This window comes from Amphibalanus amphitrite, unplaced genomic scaffold, assembly GCF_019059575.1.
Source record: "Amphibalanus amphitrite isolate SeventyFive unplaced genomic scaffold, NRLGWU_Aamphi_draft 001220F_arrow, whole genome shotgun sequence".
Classification (NCBI taxonomy): domain Eukaryota; kingdom Metazoa; phylum Arthropoda; class Thecostraca; order Balanomorpha; family Balanidae; genus Amphibalanus; species Amphibalanus amphitrite.
In genome coordinates, this window is record NW_024882714.1 from 92,537 (window position 1) to 105,744 (window position 13,208).

Here is a 13,208-nt window from a genome sequence, read left to right on the forward strand (position 1 = left end):
TTCCGTCTCATCCCACCCGCTCCCGGCTTCCCTCACGTTTACGTCGTTCCGTCCCGTTCCGCCTTATCCCGTCTCGTCCCGCCCTGTCCCTTCCCGTCCGTCCCACCCTGTACCGTCCTGTCCCTTCCCGTCCCGTCCCATCTCGCCCTCAGTCCTCCCGTCCCGCCCCTTTCGTTCCGCCCCGTTGCCCACCCACCTCGCTCCTTGAGGCCGGCTGTTTCTGTGAGCCGTGTTCGGTGTAGGCTGATGAGGTCAGAGAGCTCGCGACAGAGCGGCACCTTCCGGGAGTCGGCCCGGTACGAGCCGCCCTCGTCCTCGTCACTGACATCCCCGTCACCCTCGGTGCCGGCCGGCAGCTTCTTGCCCTGCGGCACACAGATGTCGGGGGAGGAATATTTGATAGTTACATGCACTATGCTTGAAAGAATCTTGGGTAGATGCGTGTCTGGATACAGGGATTGCTATCGGTTCCGATGTAACACGAGTAAAGTACGTCATTTCATTTATTTCATTTCATTTATTCACCATATCAGCCACGGGACATGCCCATTTACGGCCAAAGTCACAATTCACGTCGCGAATGCAGAAGCATCCGGCGACTCGTATAGTTTAACGCTTTATTATGAAAATAATATTCGGGAATCGATTAACAGGACACAAGCAATAGTTTCTAGGAAGGACAAAACATAACATAATACGATTGACAAAGAGCAGTGAGTTGGGCATGAGTGGGCAGCTATCTCACCTTGATGAGGATGCGGTGTTTGAGCTCCTGCGGGGACAGCTCTGTGACCTGTTTGCGGCAGTTGGTGGGGTGCACGTACAGCCGCTTCCCCAGAGTGTCCCGCAGCAGTTGGACGATGCGCTTTTGTACCGGTCGACTGCAGTGGTTCTCCAAGTGCAGTATCAACGGGTAGCTGCGGAAAACAATAGTAACTGAAGTCAGTGGAGTACTACAACAGTTTGAAGAAAATGTCACTGTGCACGCCTTATAAAGATGGATGATATAAAAATGATTGCTGCTGGCGACCAGCAATTATAAACAAATGACAAATTGTTCCAACTGTTTGTAAAGAATAAATGCCTGAGTACTTCCACTGTCTACCCCACTCAATATCAAAACGCATTACGGTATACAGAAGATTGACAATTCAATATGAAACTAGAACAAAACTATCGATAGGAAGACATGTTGGTGGAGAAGTCAAAGAAATCTCTCAGAACTGAATAACATCCTGAAAGTTAGCAATATTTTTGTTGAAGACCAGAAGGCTGTCGACACAAAGCATTATCTTGCGGAAACTAGCTAAAACTGAAACGTCTTGTAAGGAAAATTGTGGCATTAACGTCACAGTTTGTCATAAAAGTGGCCGTTAAAACGAAAGCCGTATTCCTGTAAAGAAAAGCCTTGTGTGGTATATGACACAATAGAATTACAAAACAGCATTCATTTTTCAGATAAAGGAATCCACAAAAGCGTTCCACACAAAATACCACCGGAGGCTGACTACGGGAGAGCCCGGAACTCACTCGGACACCTCGAAGGCGTAGTCGCTGATGGTTTTTACGACATCCAGCAGAGGTGTCCGGGAGGTCAGAGTGTTGCCGTGGTAGACCATCGGCTCCTCGTCTCGACCATCCCAGCAGTCCACTGCGGAGGAATCGATCAGTGTCAGCAGGCAAATTAAAAAAGTTGCGTGCTCATTCCAATCATTGCACTTCGGGGAGCATTTGGAATCGGAGTGTTAGAGTGTTTTTATTAGCTTCGGATTTCTACCGCAGTCACTGAAGTGGTAAGGGACTCATTTGGAAAAGAGTTTTATTCCATTTCTTGTAGACTCAGCTCATCTATTGATACACAGTTGGAGATCGGAAGGATAATTTTGAGTTATTGCTACCAGTCGGGCAGACGGGGCATCAGCTTTAGATCGGTGTTGCTTAATGAGACAATGCGATATGAACCCTACGTACCAAAGTGGGTACGCTGCACGGCCAGAGTCAAGTCTAGACATTCTGAAGTGTCGACGGCAGTCTTAGTACGAATTAACATTCAGGTTCAAAGGGTTCACTTTCTTGGTATTCCACATTCGCACTGCCACCATTATTGCAGCGATCACAAGACGCTAAGGTGTCACTCAAGACGGTGTCTTTGAACAGTGTTTGAGGGTATAAGAGAAGCGAGGCATAGATGAGGTTGCCTGGGTTTCTGCAAGATATTGATCCCATAAGCTCGCATGCATGAGTAGCACAGCATCACAACTCGCTATCTCGCGGGAGCCGACGGGTCACGGCGCTAATGTCGGCAGGCCGTGACATTTCCGACGATTGGCAGGGTCCGGCAACTGGGACCAGAGGGAGCGAGGAGGGGAGAGAGAGCGGAGAGGAGAGCCGGACCCGTGTGTCCGTCCCTCCTGTGTCATCAGTAATCGGTCAGAGGGGAGTCAGCGCCCATCGATCAGCGCCAGCGCTCTGGCTAGACGCTGATTAGACTCCAATGGCCGGCGTTCAATGACCGGCGATGCCGGCGTTCGGACCAATCGTTACCGGTAAAGAATTAGCAGTCGGTTAGCCGGCTAGCGTTCGGTGGTTAGACGGGCGCTTACGGTCGCTGGCAAGCTGAGCAGTTAGCATCTATCGACTGTCGGACGCTGGTGGTGGTCGGCAAGGTTAGCCTGTGGCGGTAGCCGGTGATGTAACTGACGACAATCAATGGATGGATTCAAATGATGTATATTTATGTAGGCAGTGGATGAAGCCGCAGTCAGTGTTCTGCGACCGAGAGGTGGAAACTCCAGCATACTTGATTCCAGCACCCGTTGTTACATCACCAGCAAAGTCCGGGAAGCTGTATGCCATCACGAAACACCACGGTCCCTACCAGACAACAAACACCCGATTCCCCGACAATCATTACATCTCCGACAGCAGTTCACCGAGTGCTACAACAACCCTCAGGGGTGTCGTTTTCCGAAAATGATTGGTAGTGCCCAAAGGCGGCGGCTGGCCATATATGACGGGGCTTACAAGGTAAGGTACCCCTAAATCTGCCTTTCTCATCGGATTTCGGCCACTTATTTTTCGCCCTGGTCATTGACAAGACTAACCGAAATCTAAAAAAACGCAAAAAAAAAACTTTGGAAATCTGGGTCCACACCGGACGCCATGCACAAAACGTGCAGTTATATAGGCAATAGTGTCGGAGGAATGCACGCCATTCTGAAAGAGGCCCACATCGACTTAAAAGGACGGCTGTGCTGAAAGGGGACAGGAACAGCTTTGAGGGCCCAAGCCGACTAAAAACGACGGCTGCGGGGCCAGGAACGGTTTTGAAGACCCACGCCAATTGAAGGGTTCGACAACTAACGAGGACTGGAAACACGATAGTTAGAAAGACCTGCTTGCCAAAATAAAAGGATGACAGTACGAGGGGCGTTCAGAAAGCTACGGGCCCGACCATGAAGGAGCAGAGAGATACAGCATCGACTCATTAGACCAAAAAGTTCATTTATTCAAATAAACACCGTTAACCCTATTCCTGGCGGGCTCCGCCGGGACAAGAAACTGGCGGGGGGGGGGGCCGATTCGGCCCCCCCCTGAGATCTCGAGAACGAAGCAAGATAACGACAAGCGGTAAACAGCATCGGATACGCATGGACAAGGTCTACAATTTTTACTAAGGTCATTTTCAGGTCAGGTCAAAGATGACGTCACAGGGGTCGAAAAAGTCAAAATGGCGGCGCTAGATATGGAGAGAGTTTTTCTCGAATAACTCTCGAATTAGTCAAGATAGGAACAAACTAAGGGCATCATCGTGATCCTCTCGTCAATCCGCATCGAATGATATATATGTTGACCTCGAAAGGTCAAGGTCAAAGGTTGACCTCAGGTCACGTGACCTCGAGGTCATCATGTATATCATTCGATGCGTCTTGACGAGCTGAACACAATGAGACCATCCACGCGTCTGTATCTTGTTCCTGTACGGAGTTATTGGCCAAAAACCTTTGGTGACCTTTGATGACGTCACATGACCTCACAGCTGCCCAACAGCAAAACAGACCTCAAGGTAGTGAAGGTTGATCGTATATGAAGTCATGTATGGTATATGGGGCCATTCCGACCCGTTTTAGTGGTAAAAACAGGGAGTTGATTTTTCCCCCATTGACTTATAATGGGGAGGTCGCGAAATTGACCTGACCTTAGGTCACCGATATCAAAATTCCGAGATATACAAATTGCACATACTGGTACCCTAACTAAAGCCTGAAGAGAAGAAATTGATCGGTCAAAAACTCTAGCTCTGGCGTGATTGCAAACTTTTCTGAGGTAGGGTCACCAAACCGCCTCTGGTGACCTGACCTGAGGTCAGATCAACTCAAAATTTTCAGACATGTTGCGTAGAAGCCTTATAGGAAAAGTCAGAAAATTTGAGCTTCCTAGCTCAACGCGTTTGGGAGAAATAACCAAAAAAACCTCAGGGGGGGGCTCCTGAGGCCCCCCCGCCAGGAATAGGGTTAAGACAAACACATTTCGCGCAGCGCTTCGCGAGAGCCCTCAAGGCCTCCATAAACAAGTGGGTTTTGGACCCATCCTGCACGTCCAAGACGGCTGATTTCGTCTCCCTGCTGTTAGCGAGGTTGCCGCTGCTAATTTTCTTATGTTGGGGAAGAGGTGGCAACCACTAACCAGAGTGTGCAAGGTTCGGAGAGAAAAAAGTGGATGCGACAACAACTCGAAGCTCATCGCTTCACTGTTCGTCATCCCGCCCATGTACGCAGGTGCGTGGTCGCGGATCAGGTGCACACTTTACGTCAGCTTCCCTATAGCCTCTCCTCGATGTTTATCGAATGGACGCACATCAATTGTGTGCCCCTGTTTTGGAAAGTTGACGAGCGGAGGGGGGTCGCATCGACCCCTCCCCCTGCCAGGCCGTGTTATGAAAAATGCCCAGGGCGAGGGTTAACGCTTGGTGCCTTTTCTGCACTAACTACTATGAAACGAATCACTCCTCTCTTCTGGGCGTCGCCCATCCTATCCGAAATGGCGAACTATGCTACGAATAGAAGCCCGAATCAATCACAGAAGATACTTAATTAATGGCCACTTACTTAATTTGCGTAAGTGGACATCCCAATAACACATCATTTAACACACCGCCTTGCAGGCCAAAATTCCAACTCCTTCATTGTTCGGCCCGAAACTTTTTGAACGCCCCTCGTAGTTACGAGCTTCAGTTTTCGGGGTCTGATGCGGTAATGACCTGGCGTTAAACCCTGGGGAATCAGGCTGCATCACCCACTCAAATCAATATACCTATGGCCTATTCTGGAGCACCGCGGCACCTTCCGAAGTCGGTGTAGGGCCTCCAGCGGCTGGTGTGGAGACGGATCGGGGTCTATTAGGGGCGGTCGCGTGGTATGCGGGACTCAGAGGCAGTTATGGACCTCTATAACCAATTGCGTTTTCGAGCCTCTTAAAATCCATTAAGGACCGGAGTCCTAGACACGTGAAACCTCATTGTCAGCTACATGCACCTACTGTGGCTAGAACCTTATTTATTTACTTGCATATGTGCTTATTTAATATTTGCTTATCTGTTTATTTTGATTTTTTATCAACTGAGAAGTGACAAAAGATTGGTAGCCTGGCTCAGCGAACATTGGTAGGGCCTAAATAAACATTGGTAAGGCTCGGGCCCTACCAGGCCTATACAAAACGACGCCCCTGACAACCCTCCTTTGCCGATCGGTACCGCCGAGGCCCCTCCGTCCGTCTGGCCGGTAGGACCGTCTGCACTGGCCCGATTACAGTCATACGTCAGCCCCACGCTGACAGCGGCGCCGCCGCCGCACAGTGACAACAAACAACCACCCGACCACCGCGCTTCCGACGCAGAGCGATAAGTGGCGTAATTAGACGACCGTTTGTCCACCTTTATTCCGGTGAATAGGGTGACTGCGAAATAGAAGCGTGAAGAATAAACAAGCGATTTTATTGTTGAATGTTTTCAAACTTCGGCGCATGTAAGATGGTTAGGTACAAATTAGCATAATTATGAACCCTAAACAATTCAAAGAATTGATAACGATTATATGAACATGTGACTTCATAGTACATAGTATTATGCGAAATGTAAGATTAACACAGCGAAATAAGATATATTTTAGGGGAGAGCGGGGCCAGTTGAAACACGGGGTCAGATGAAACATGGCTTTATTTTCAACAGTATGCAACATATGGCGTTGCCGACACCACTGCGCATCCGCGCTCGACCACTTCCTTTGTCAACGGCGTTTGGGCGGCAAACGGACGGTAATTTTGATTTGACACTTGTTTTTGTGTTTTTGAGGGACGTTTGGAAGAAATCGTTTTTATGAATATTTTGTGATATCTCATATACCTTTGTTTGCTGAAAGAAGAACTCCTGGCTCCGGAATAACACCTTATTTGGCCCTTCATTCAGCATGATGCCGTCCCTCCAGCTCGTTTGACATGTGCTTTACGGCGCGTGCGAGATGGCGGGAGCGGATGGGGTCAATTGAAACGCTTCTCTGAGGGTCAGTTGAAACAGGGTCACAGGCCGTTTCAATGGACCCCGGTGACCTTTGCAATGGTTATTGTTCAGGGGCTGTTACATTAAAGGAAATAGTCTACCTTTGTAATGAGCTTTTAAACTGAAATAGTAGTTTAATAGAGCTCAATTTTTGACCCCTTTTTCTCCAGCCTTTTGCTTGAAAGCACACTATAGCCTGAGACATTTCTCATTTTCCTCATCCGCCCATTTTACCATAGTCTATGTACTTTATGTCACCTATTATGAGGAACTTTGCACTTTTAGCTTTCCAACGACCTATTGAATGTAGCATTTGGAAAAGTAAACCGGACAAAATATCTCCTTAAGAAAGTGGCCTTAAAGAGGAAAACATCCCATTGTTAAGGATAGGTGCAATTGACCCCATGGGCTGGTTCAATTGACCCTCGCATCGGGGTCATTTGAAACGGGCGTAGAGCTGTTTTATAAGCATGCGTTTGGCAGCAAAATATGTTTGAAACATAATTTTACATATCTTAAAATAAAGCCAAAAGAGCATATTTTTTCATGGCATTGTGCATTTTTCGATATGTCAACTAGATCTCGCTGTGCATGTCAATATATAAAAAGTGGTTCAACTGGCCCCGCTCTCCCTACTTTTCAATCCTATCACATCAAAACCAAGTGAAAAAAAAAACAAGACTCGGCTCACGCCTCGGTTGTACCCACCAACAGTCGCCCGAAATATGATGCTACTAAGGTGTGTTGTGTAAACGGAGTATAAGCGCCTGAATAATGCTGTGCCGCACTACAAGCGTCTGAAGGTAGGCTGTGCCGCAGTACAAACGCCTGAAGGTAGGCTGTCCCGCAGTACAAACGCCTAAGGGTAGACTATCCCGCAACAGAAACGCCTGAATAATACTCTGCCGCCCTGCAAGCGCCTGAATGATGCTGTGCCGCAGTAAAAACGCCTAAAGGTAGACTGTTCCGCAGTACAAGCGCCTGAAGGTAGACTGAAACGCCTGAAGGTAGACTGTCCCGCACTCCGCAGGCCGCAGTACAAACGCCTGAATGCTACTCTGCTGCACTACAAGCGCCTGAATGATGCTGCGCCGCAACACAAGCGCCTGAATGATGCTGTGCCGCAGTACAAACGCCTGAAGGTAGACTGTCCCGCAGGCCGCAGTACAAACGCCTGAATGATGCTGTGCCGCAACACGAGCGCCTGAATGATGTGCTTGCTACAATGTATGAGAGATAGGCATGCCCGTGCTCCGAAAGTTTGATAGCTGCTCGAGTACTACCAGTGTTTTTTTTTTTAATTATTAGGTATATGCTGGGAGTTTGGAACTACAAAACGGCATAAATATGTGCGAACAACCATCCGAGCTACCTAAAACGCTACAATATATCTTACAGTTGCGCCGTAAAACGCCTCCGTGAAACTCTCACACTATATATAAGTATAGATATATACTCCATTTATAATGATTATCCCGGCAAGCTAATTATACGCTAAATATATATTGTACCTGTCTTCAAACGAACGGTCTCACACGCCCACATATCTACTCTACTCTTACTCATATTGCAGAGCATAAATTGTATTTCATTAGGCACTTAGTTTGACAATATGAATTACAGTAGGGTTATTCTCGGTTATCATTATTGTTTCACTTAGCATTCCAATAATTTGTCGCCGTCTACTGGGTGCCAGTAACCGCCTGTTAGCTACCTGCTTAAACACACCATGGAGTAGGCTATCGATCGGTTTGGTGGTGCCACTCCGCCGCCAGTCAACACTCCTTGCTATTCACAACGGCGGGCGGCAGCACTTAATCCCGCGGCTCTGCATCGCGCCGCCGGCCCATCGTTCAGATGTAAAGCAGGCGACGTCGCCTCGAGAGAGGGGGAAACCACGGCAGAGGCGAGAGCGGCTCCGATCAGGTGCTAGGGAGAGGTGCAGGGTAGGCAAAGGGCAGAGGGCACCGGCACGCGGCGCCGAACGGGTGGACGCTCGTGCCGCCGGACAATATCGCCACAGACGGGCCAAAGGCGGCGCGACTCGGCGCAGCTGCGAATGACTATTGATCGACCTGGAAATAGTCGGGGAATGACGCCGCGATGTGGGTCGCATCAACTATTATTAGGCGCCACCATATTGACGGATGCTTGCAGTTGCAGGCGAATCTTGGGGAAGGACACTCCGATGCGGTAGGGTCAACGATTTAGGGCAAGTAATTGAAATAGAAGAAAACGTCTTAAGAGAGGAAAAACGAGACCTCCATTTGACACATGTTTTCTCATAGGCGATAGCTGATAGGCAGAATTGCACTATTCGTGAGACTTCTCAATATGACAGATGTTTGGTTATTCAGAATAGATTATGTTATTAACTCTCATGTGTCAAACACTTAATAATTGCTGGCATTCAAACCTTAATCTTTATCCATATCGCAAGACATTTCACAACTGACACGAACCACCCTCAGCGATAACACGGGCTTCTAGTTTCAGTGACCAATATTGAGAGAGACGGAAAAACGATCCCCCTTCGACAACTTAGAGCAGCTTCCACTAACAAAGCCCCGGACAGTGCAACATTTGAGGTAAATAGCAAGAGAGCATCCGGCGGGCCGTCCGTTTAAAGTTGCCAGGTCGGCAAACAGCAGGGATGAGACTGCACGCTCGCCTGGCAACTCCCACACTGGGACAGCTCGAAAAATAGCCAGCCAGATGATAGCCCAATTTCGTCAGCCGCCTGTGAGCACAGTGTCGCCATGCCGACGCGGATATTAGGCAGCCCTTTGTTGTGGCGTGTAACCAACACGGTACGAATATTTGGAATGAAAGTTGTTGTTCGTCAAACAATCTTGTTTACATAACAGACTAAAATACATTATATCAAACGACACTAAAAGTCCATATAAGTCAAAACATTTCAGAAAATTCCGCCAAGCGATATATGAAATGTATTTGTATCGTTACCCCCGGCGCACGCCGAGTACCGTGGCGTAGCCGCCGGCCCAGATGGAGTCTAAGTGGCCATATCGGCGCCACAGGGACGCTGTTTGCGCTGCCAAACAAATAACGATGGCAACAATATTGCCCGAAGAAGGGCGGAAATACGCCGAGAGAATCGCGATCCTCGGAAGCGAAGCAAACTTCTGTAACTAGGTAAATGGGAAATATCCGGCGTGTCAAACGATCACCAAAGTTCGCTAGACAATTTACTGGGAGGCGTCGGACCCAAACTAATGCAGCCACCAGCAGTAACGGTGAGGCAAAAAAGATAAGCGTCAGCAAGTCCTTTGCTTCTGCAGGGAATCATAATGCATAAACTACAGGCATCAAATATCAAATAACTGTTATGCAAATAAAAAAAAATGAAAAAGAAGAAAAAATAGCCAAAATGTCGGAAGAAGAGCGGGAAGAAGAAATGCGGATGAGCAAGAATGCACGACAAAAGATGGAAACAGTAGAGCGAAGAGAGAGGGAGAGAGAGAGAGAGAGAGAGAGAGAGAGAGAGAGAGAGAGAGAGAGAGAGAGAGAGAGAGAGAGAGAGAGAGAGAGAGAGAGAGAGAGAGAGAGAGAGAGGCAAAGAAGAAGGAAAGCGACCCGACCGTTCCATTCTCTGAGCCGTAATCTGGGATGGATCGTCGGAAACGGGGCTGTCCTATTCCTAACGATTCTGACTAATGATCACCGGCGATAACAGACAGATGGGATCAGAGCAAACATCGCCCCCTCTGCGGCCCATCTTCAGTCGACCTGTCCTAGCAGGGCGCGAACGGCGGGTTAGCGGGCCTGTTGATTGGTGTCGCAGAGGCAGAAACACGGCGCAAATCGGGGATTCCTTCAGAGACTGGAAACACGTCGCCTACGGATGTTTTTGCTGTTTAGGCTCGGATTGTGAAACTGCGGAGTTGACAGGAATCGATGGAGCTTACGAGTTCTGCTCGACTGACAGCTCAGCGATGGGAGACTAGGAGGATTGTAACTCAATCACAAAATAGTTACGCTGCTCGATGGGTTGCTCACGTCTTCTTATTCGGATTTTGACTAGCCGTCGAGGACGGAGGAAGAAAAGATGATTTGGAATAGAATTAAAAAAAATCGTGCACGGGCAAGTAAAAAAAGGTGACAACTAACAATCTCATTTAAACCCAACGGAAGGCGATCATCATCATCATTTATTTCGTTTGGAACTCCGTATTCACGGCTATTCTGTCCAAGTGTCAATACATAAATACATATACGCTGAATGGTAAAGATGTTAAATCCATTGCCGAAAAAAGAATAAAGAAATGTTTGTTTTAATCTAAACATTCAGCAGGCTGATATGCTAATTGCTTTTTGAGACGACGCAACTTCCGTTGGCCATGATGTGTGGCAGTATAAAAGAATGCAATAACTGTAAGTAGAAAGAACGGCCATATTTCGGAAAGCTATTTGTGTAACCCTCTGCAGACGCCGGCGACGCCTGCAGATTAGGCGGTGAATATTGGCCCCAAAGCAATAACCTCCTTCCCTCGCTGCCGAGCGCAGCACCCACCTTTGACGCATCTGCAGCCATTGTTGAGTGCGCGGATGTACCCCTCGACGCTGGAGGGCCCGCGCAGCTGATCCTGCATGAGGTAGGTGTTGTGGGAGCACGAGATGAAGTAGTGAGACAGCGGGTGGGTCATCTCCTGGCACACCTTGCGGTGCCGCCAGCTGAAGACGTCACACTCGGCCGACAGCAGGTAACGGGTGAAGCCTGGAGAAAAGACACAGGGGGTCAGACCAGGTCAAGCCTGGAGAAAAGACACAGAGGCTAAGAACTCCCCACATGGACAGCGGGAACATGACGAGTACTGACGACGGACAAAGTCTAGTCGATGCAAAATCTAAGCAAAACATTGCATGGTTTTAGGTAGATATATAAAACTAGCCTGATTTGAAGGTAAGTTGATGTCTGAATTAACAGCACCTCTTTTTTCGTCTGACAAGTAAGATGCAAGCTGGTAATGCAAACTTCAAGACAGTGTTGCTGTCCTGAAGTAACTACTTCAAATGCATTTGCATTAACAATGCATACGAGAGCACGTCTCCTTCCCCGCTCCACCCCACTTCCGCGTCAGACTACCTGTGCGTTACAATCGCCTAAACACGCCGCGTGTACCGGAGCGCAGGCACGCGTTCCGTGCGCAGACCAAATAAGCGAGCCGGCGCGACCGCCCCCACGCATACACCAGCTCCTGAACACAAACGGACGAGGCCGGACGCCTGTGCGACACGGGCTGATGGCAAACACACGCACGGTCTGCTCGGAGATGGATGGAACCGAGTTACTGTCGTGTTCGAGCAAACAAACACAGGTAAGATCACAGAGACAGGAGAGCAGGCTGGGGAATCGGTGCCGTATGGTGCGCTGCTTTGAAGCCGAAACTCTGTGTCCGAAATTCGTAAAAGATGTACCTGTTGAGTTAGATTATTTGAAGGACACTGTTGAACCAGCGTACTAGCATGGATCCTTGTCGATTGAAGTCAGGCATGTATGCACACTGTTAGGTACTCTTTATTTTCATAACCATTAAGAAATTTATGTTGATTACTCAACAATCAAAAATCATTCTTTTTATCATAAGTTCTGAGTCTGGGGAATTGTATGCTGTCTGCACGTCAACCTGAAAATATGCTGCCCTTTATTCATAAATGATCACATTGAGCCCAAGTGCTCAAATAAATAAAGTTTTTTAGACGTAATTCTTGTTCCATTTTTATTACGGTTATGCAGTTCAAAAACGTCACTGCCAAGGCAAAAATAGCACCTCAGAAAGAATATCGGAGCAACCTGAGAAGTCTTACACCTGACATGCATTTCAATCATACCTATATCTGGACACGGCTGATCTTATTTGACTTCAGCAGCACTTCCATCCAATACCTGATTTCTCCGAACAGCTGAGACAATTTTAGAGGAGCGTAGCTTTCGGTCTCAATTTGCGCTAAGAGCGCCTGATCCTCAGTAAACGCCGCTACCTCCGCACCAAAAATAAACACACTCCTTGGCTGGGTCAGAAATAGTACACCAGTAGAGGCACACCTGATGCGTCCCCGGTCGAGTGAGTCCCCCCCCCCTCACCCACGTGTCTCCCACCGGTGAGAAGACTGAAGAGGTCGTTGTCACGTACCAGCCGTGGCGACCGCTCACGTACAAACTCAGTGGCTGAGGCGGCGTATTTCAGAACTCCCTGGAATAGCTCCGTGCATTGCTCGGCTGGACAGCCGGAATGTGGATGGACATAATGAGTGGCCAGTGCAGATTGATGTGGACATTTGTGTTACATAACACGGTCTGAGCCCGCCGGGTGCGGGCTGGCACGCGCGCAGCCGCTCCATTCGATATTCATGGCCGCTGGGACATGCAAACGTGCTTACAGCTAAATAGAAATCCGGCACACCAGATGCATCCTATGGGGCAGGCGCCTGTTCAGCGTTCAGTGACCTCATTTACCGTCCGAGGAGCTCGCATTGGCACCGAGGGACACCGACGGCTCCTGTTTTGAAACATTAATGAAAAAAGCTGCGATGTAGGTTAGGTACTATCAGATTGCAATTGTAAGTGAAATATTAAATGTGTTTTTACAAAGCTGCACACATTTCCAAGCGTGAATGCCAAGTTTTCCGGCAG

General features: G+C 48.4%; 1 protein-coding gene across 1 annotated transcript in view; it reads right to left on the minus strand.

The window, feature by feature from the left end:
- LOC122371239 (inactive phospholipase C-like protein 1) overlaps positions 1-13,208 on the minus strand; it is a 71,882-nt gene that overhangs the window by 15,690 nt on the left and 42,984 nt on the right. Inside the window, exons 8-11 of the mRNA XM_043347410.1 lie at positions 11,088-11,291; positions 1,531-1,651; positions 746-917; positions 197-365 (exon numbers count right to left, since the gene is read on the minus strand). Of these exons, the coding sequence (XP_043203345.1) occupies positions 197-365; positions 746-917; positions 1,531-1,651; positions 11,088-11,291 (666 nt within the window). The remainder of the gene's footprint in view (positions 1-196; positions 366-745; positions 918-1,530; positions 1,652-11,087; positions 11,292-13,208) is intronic.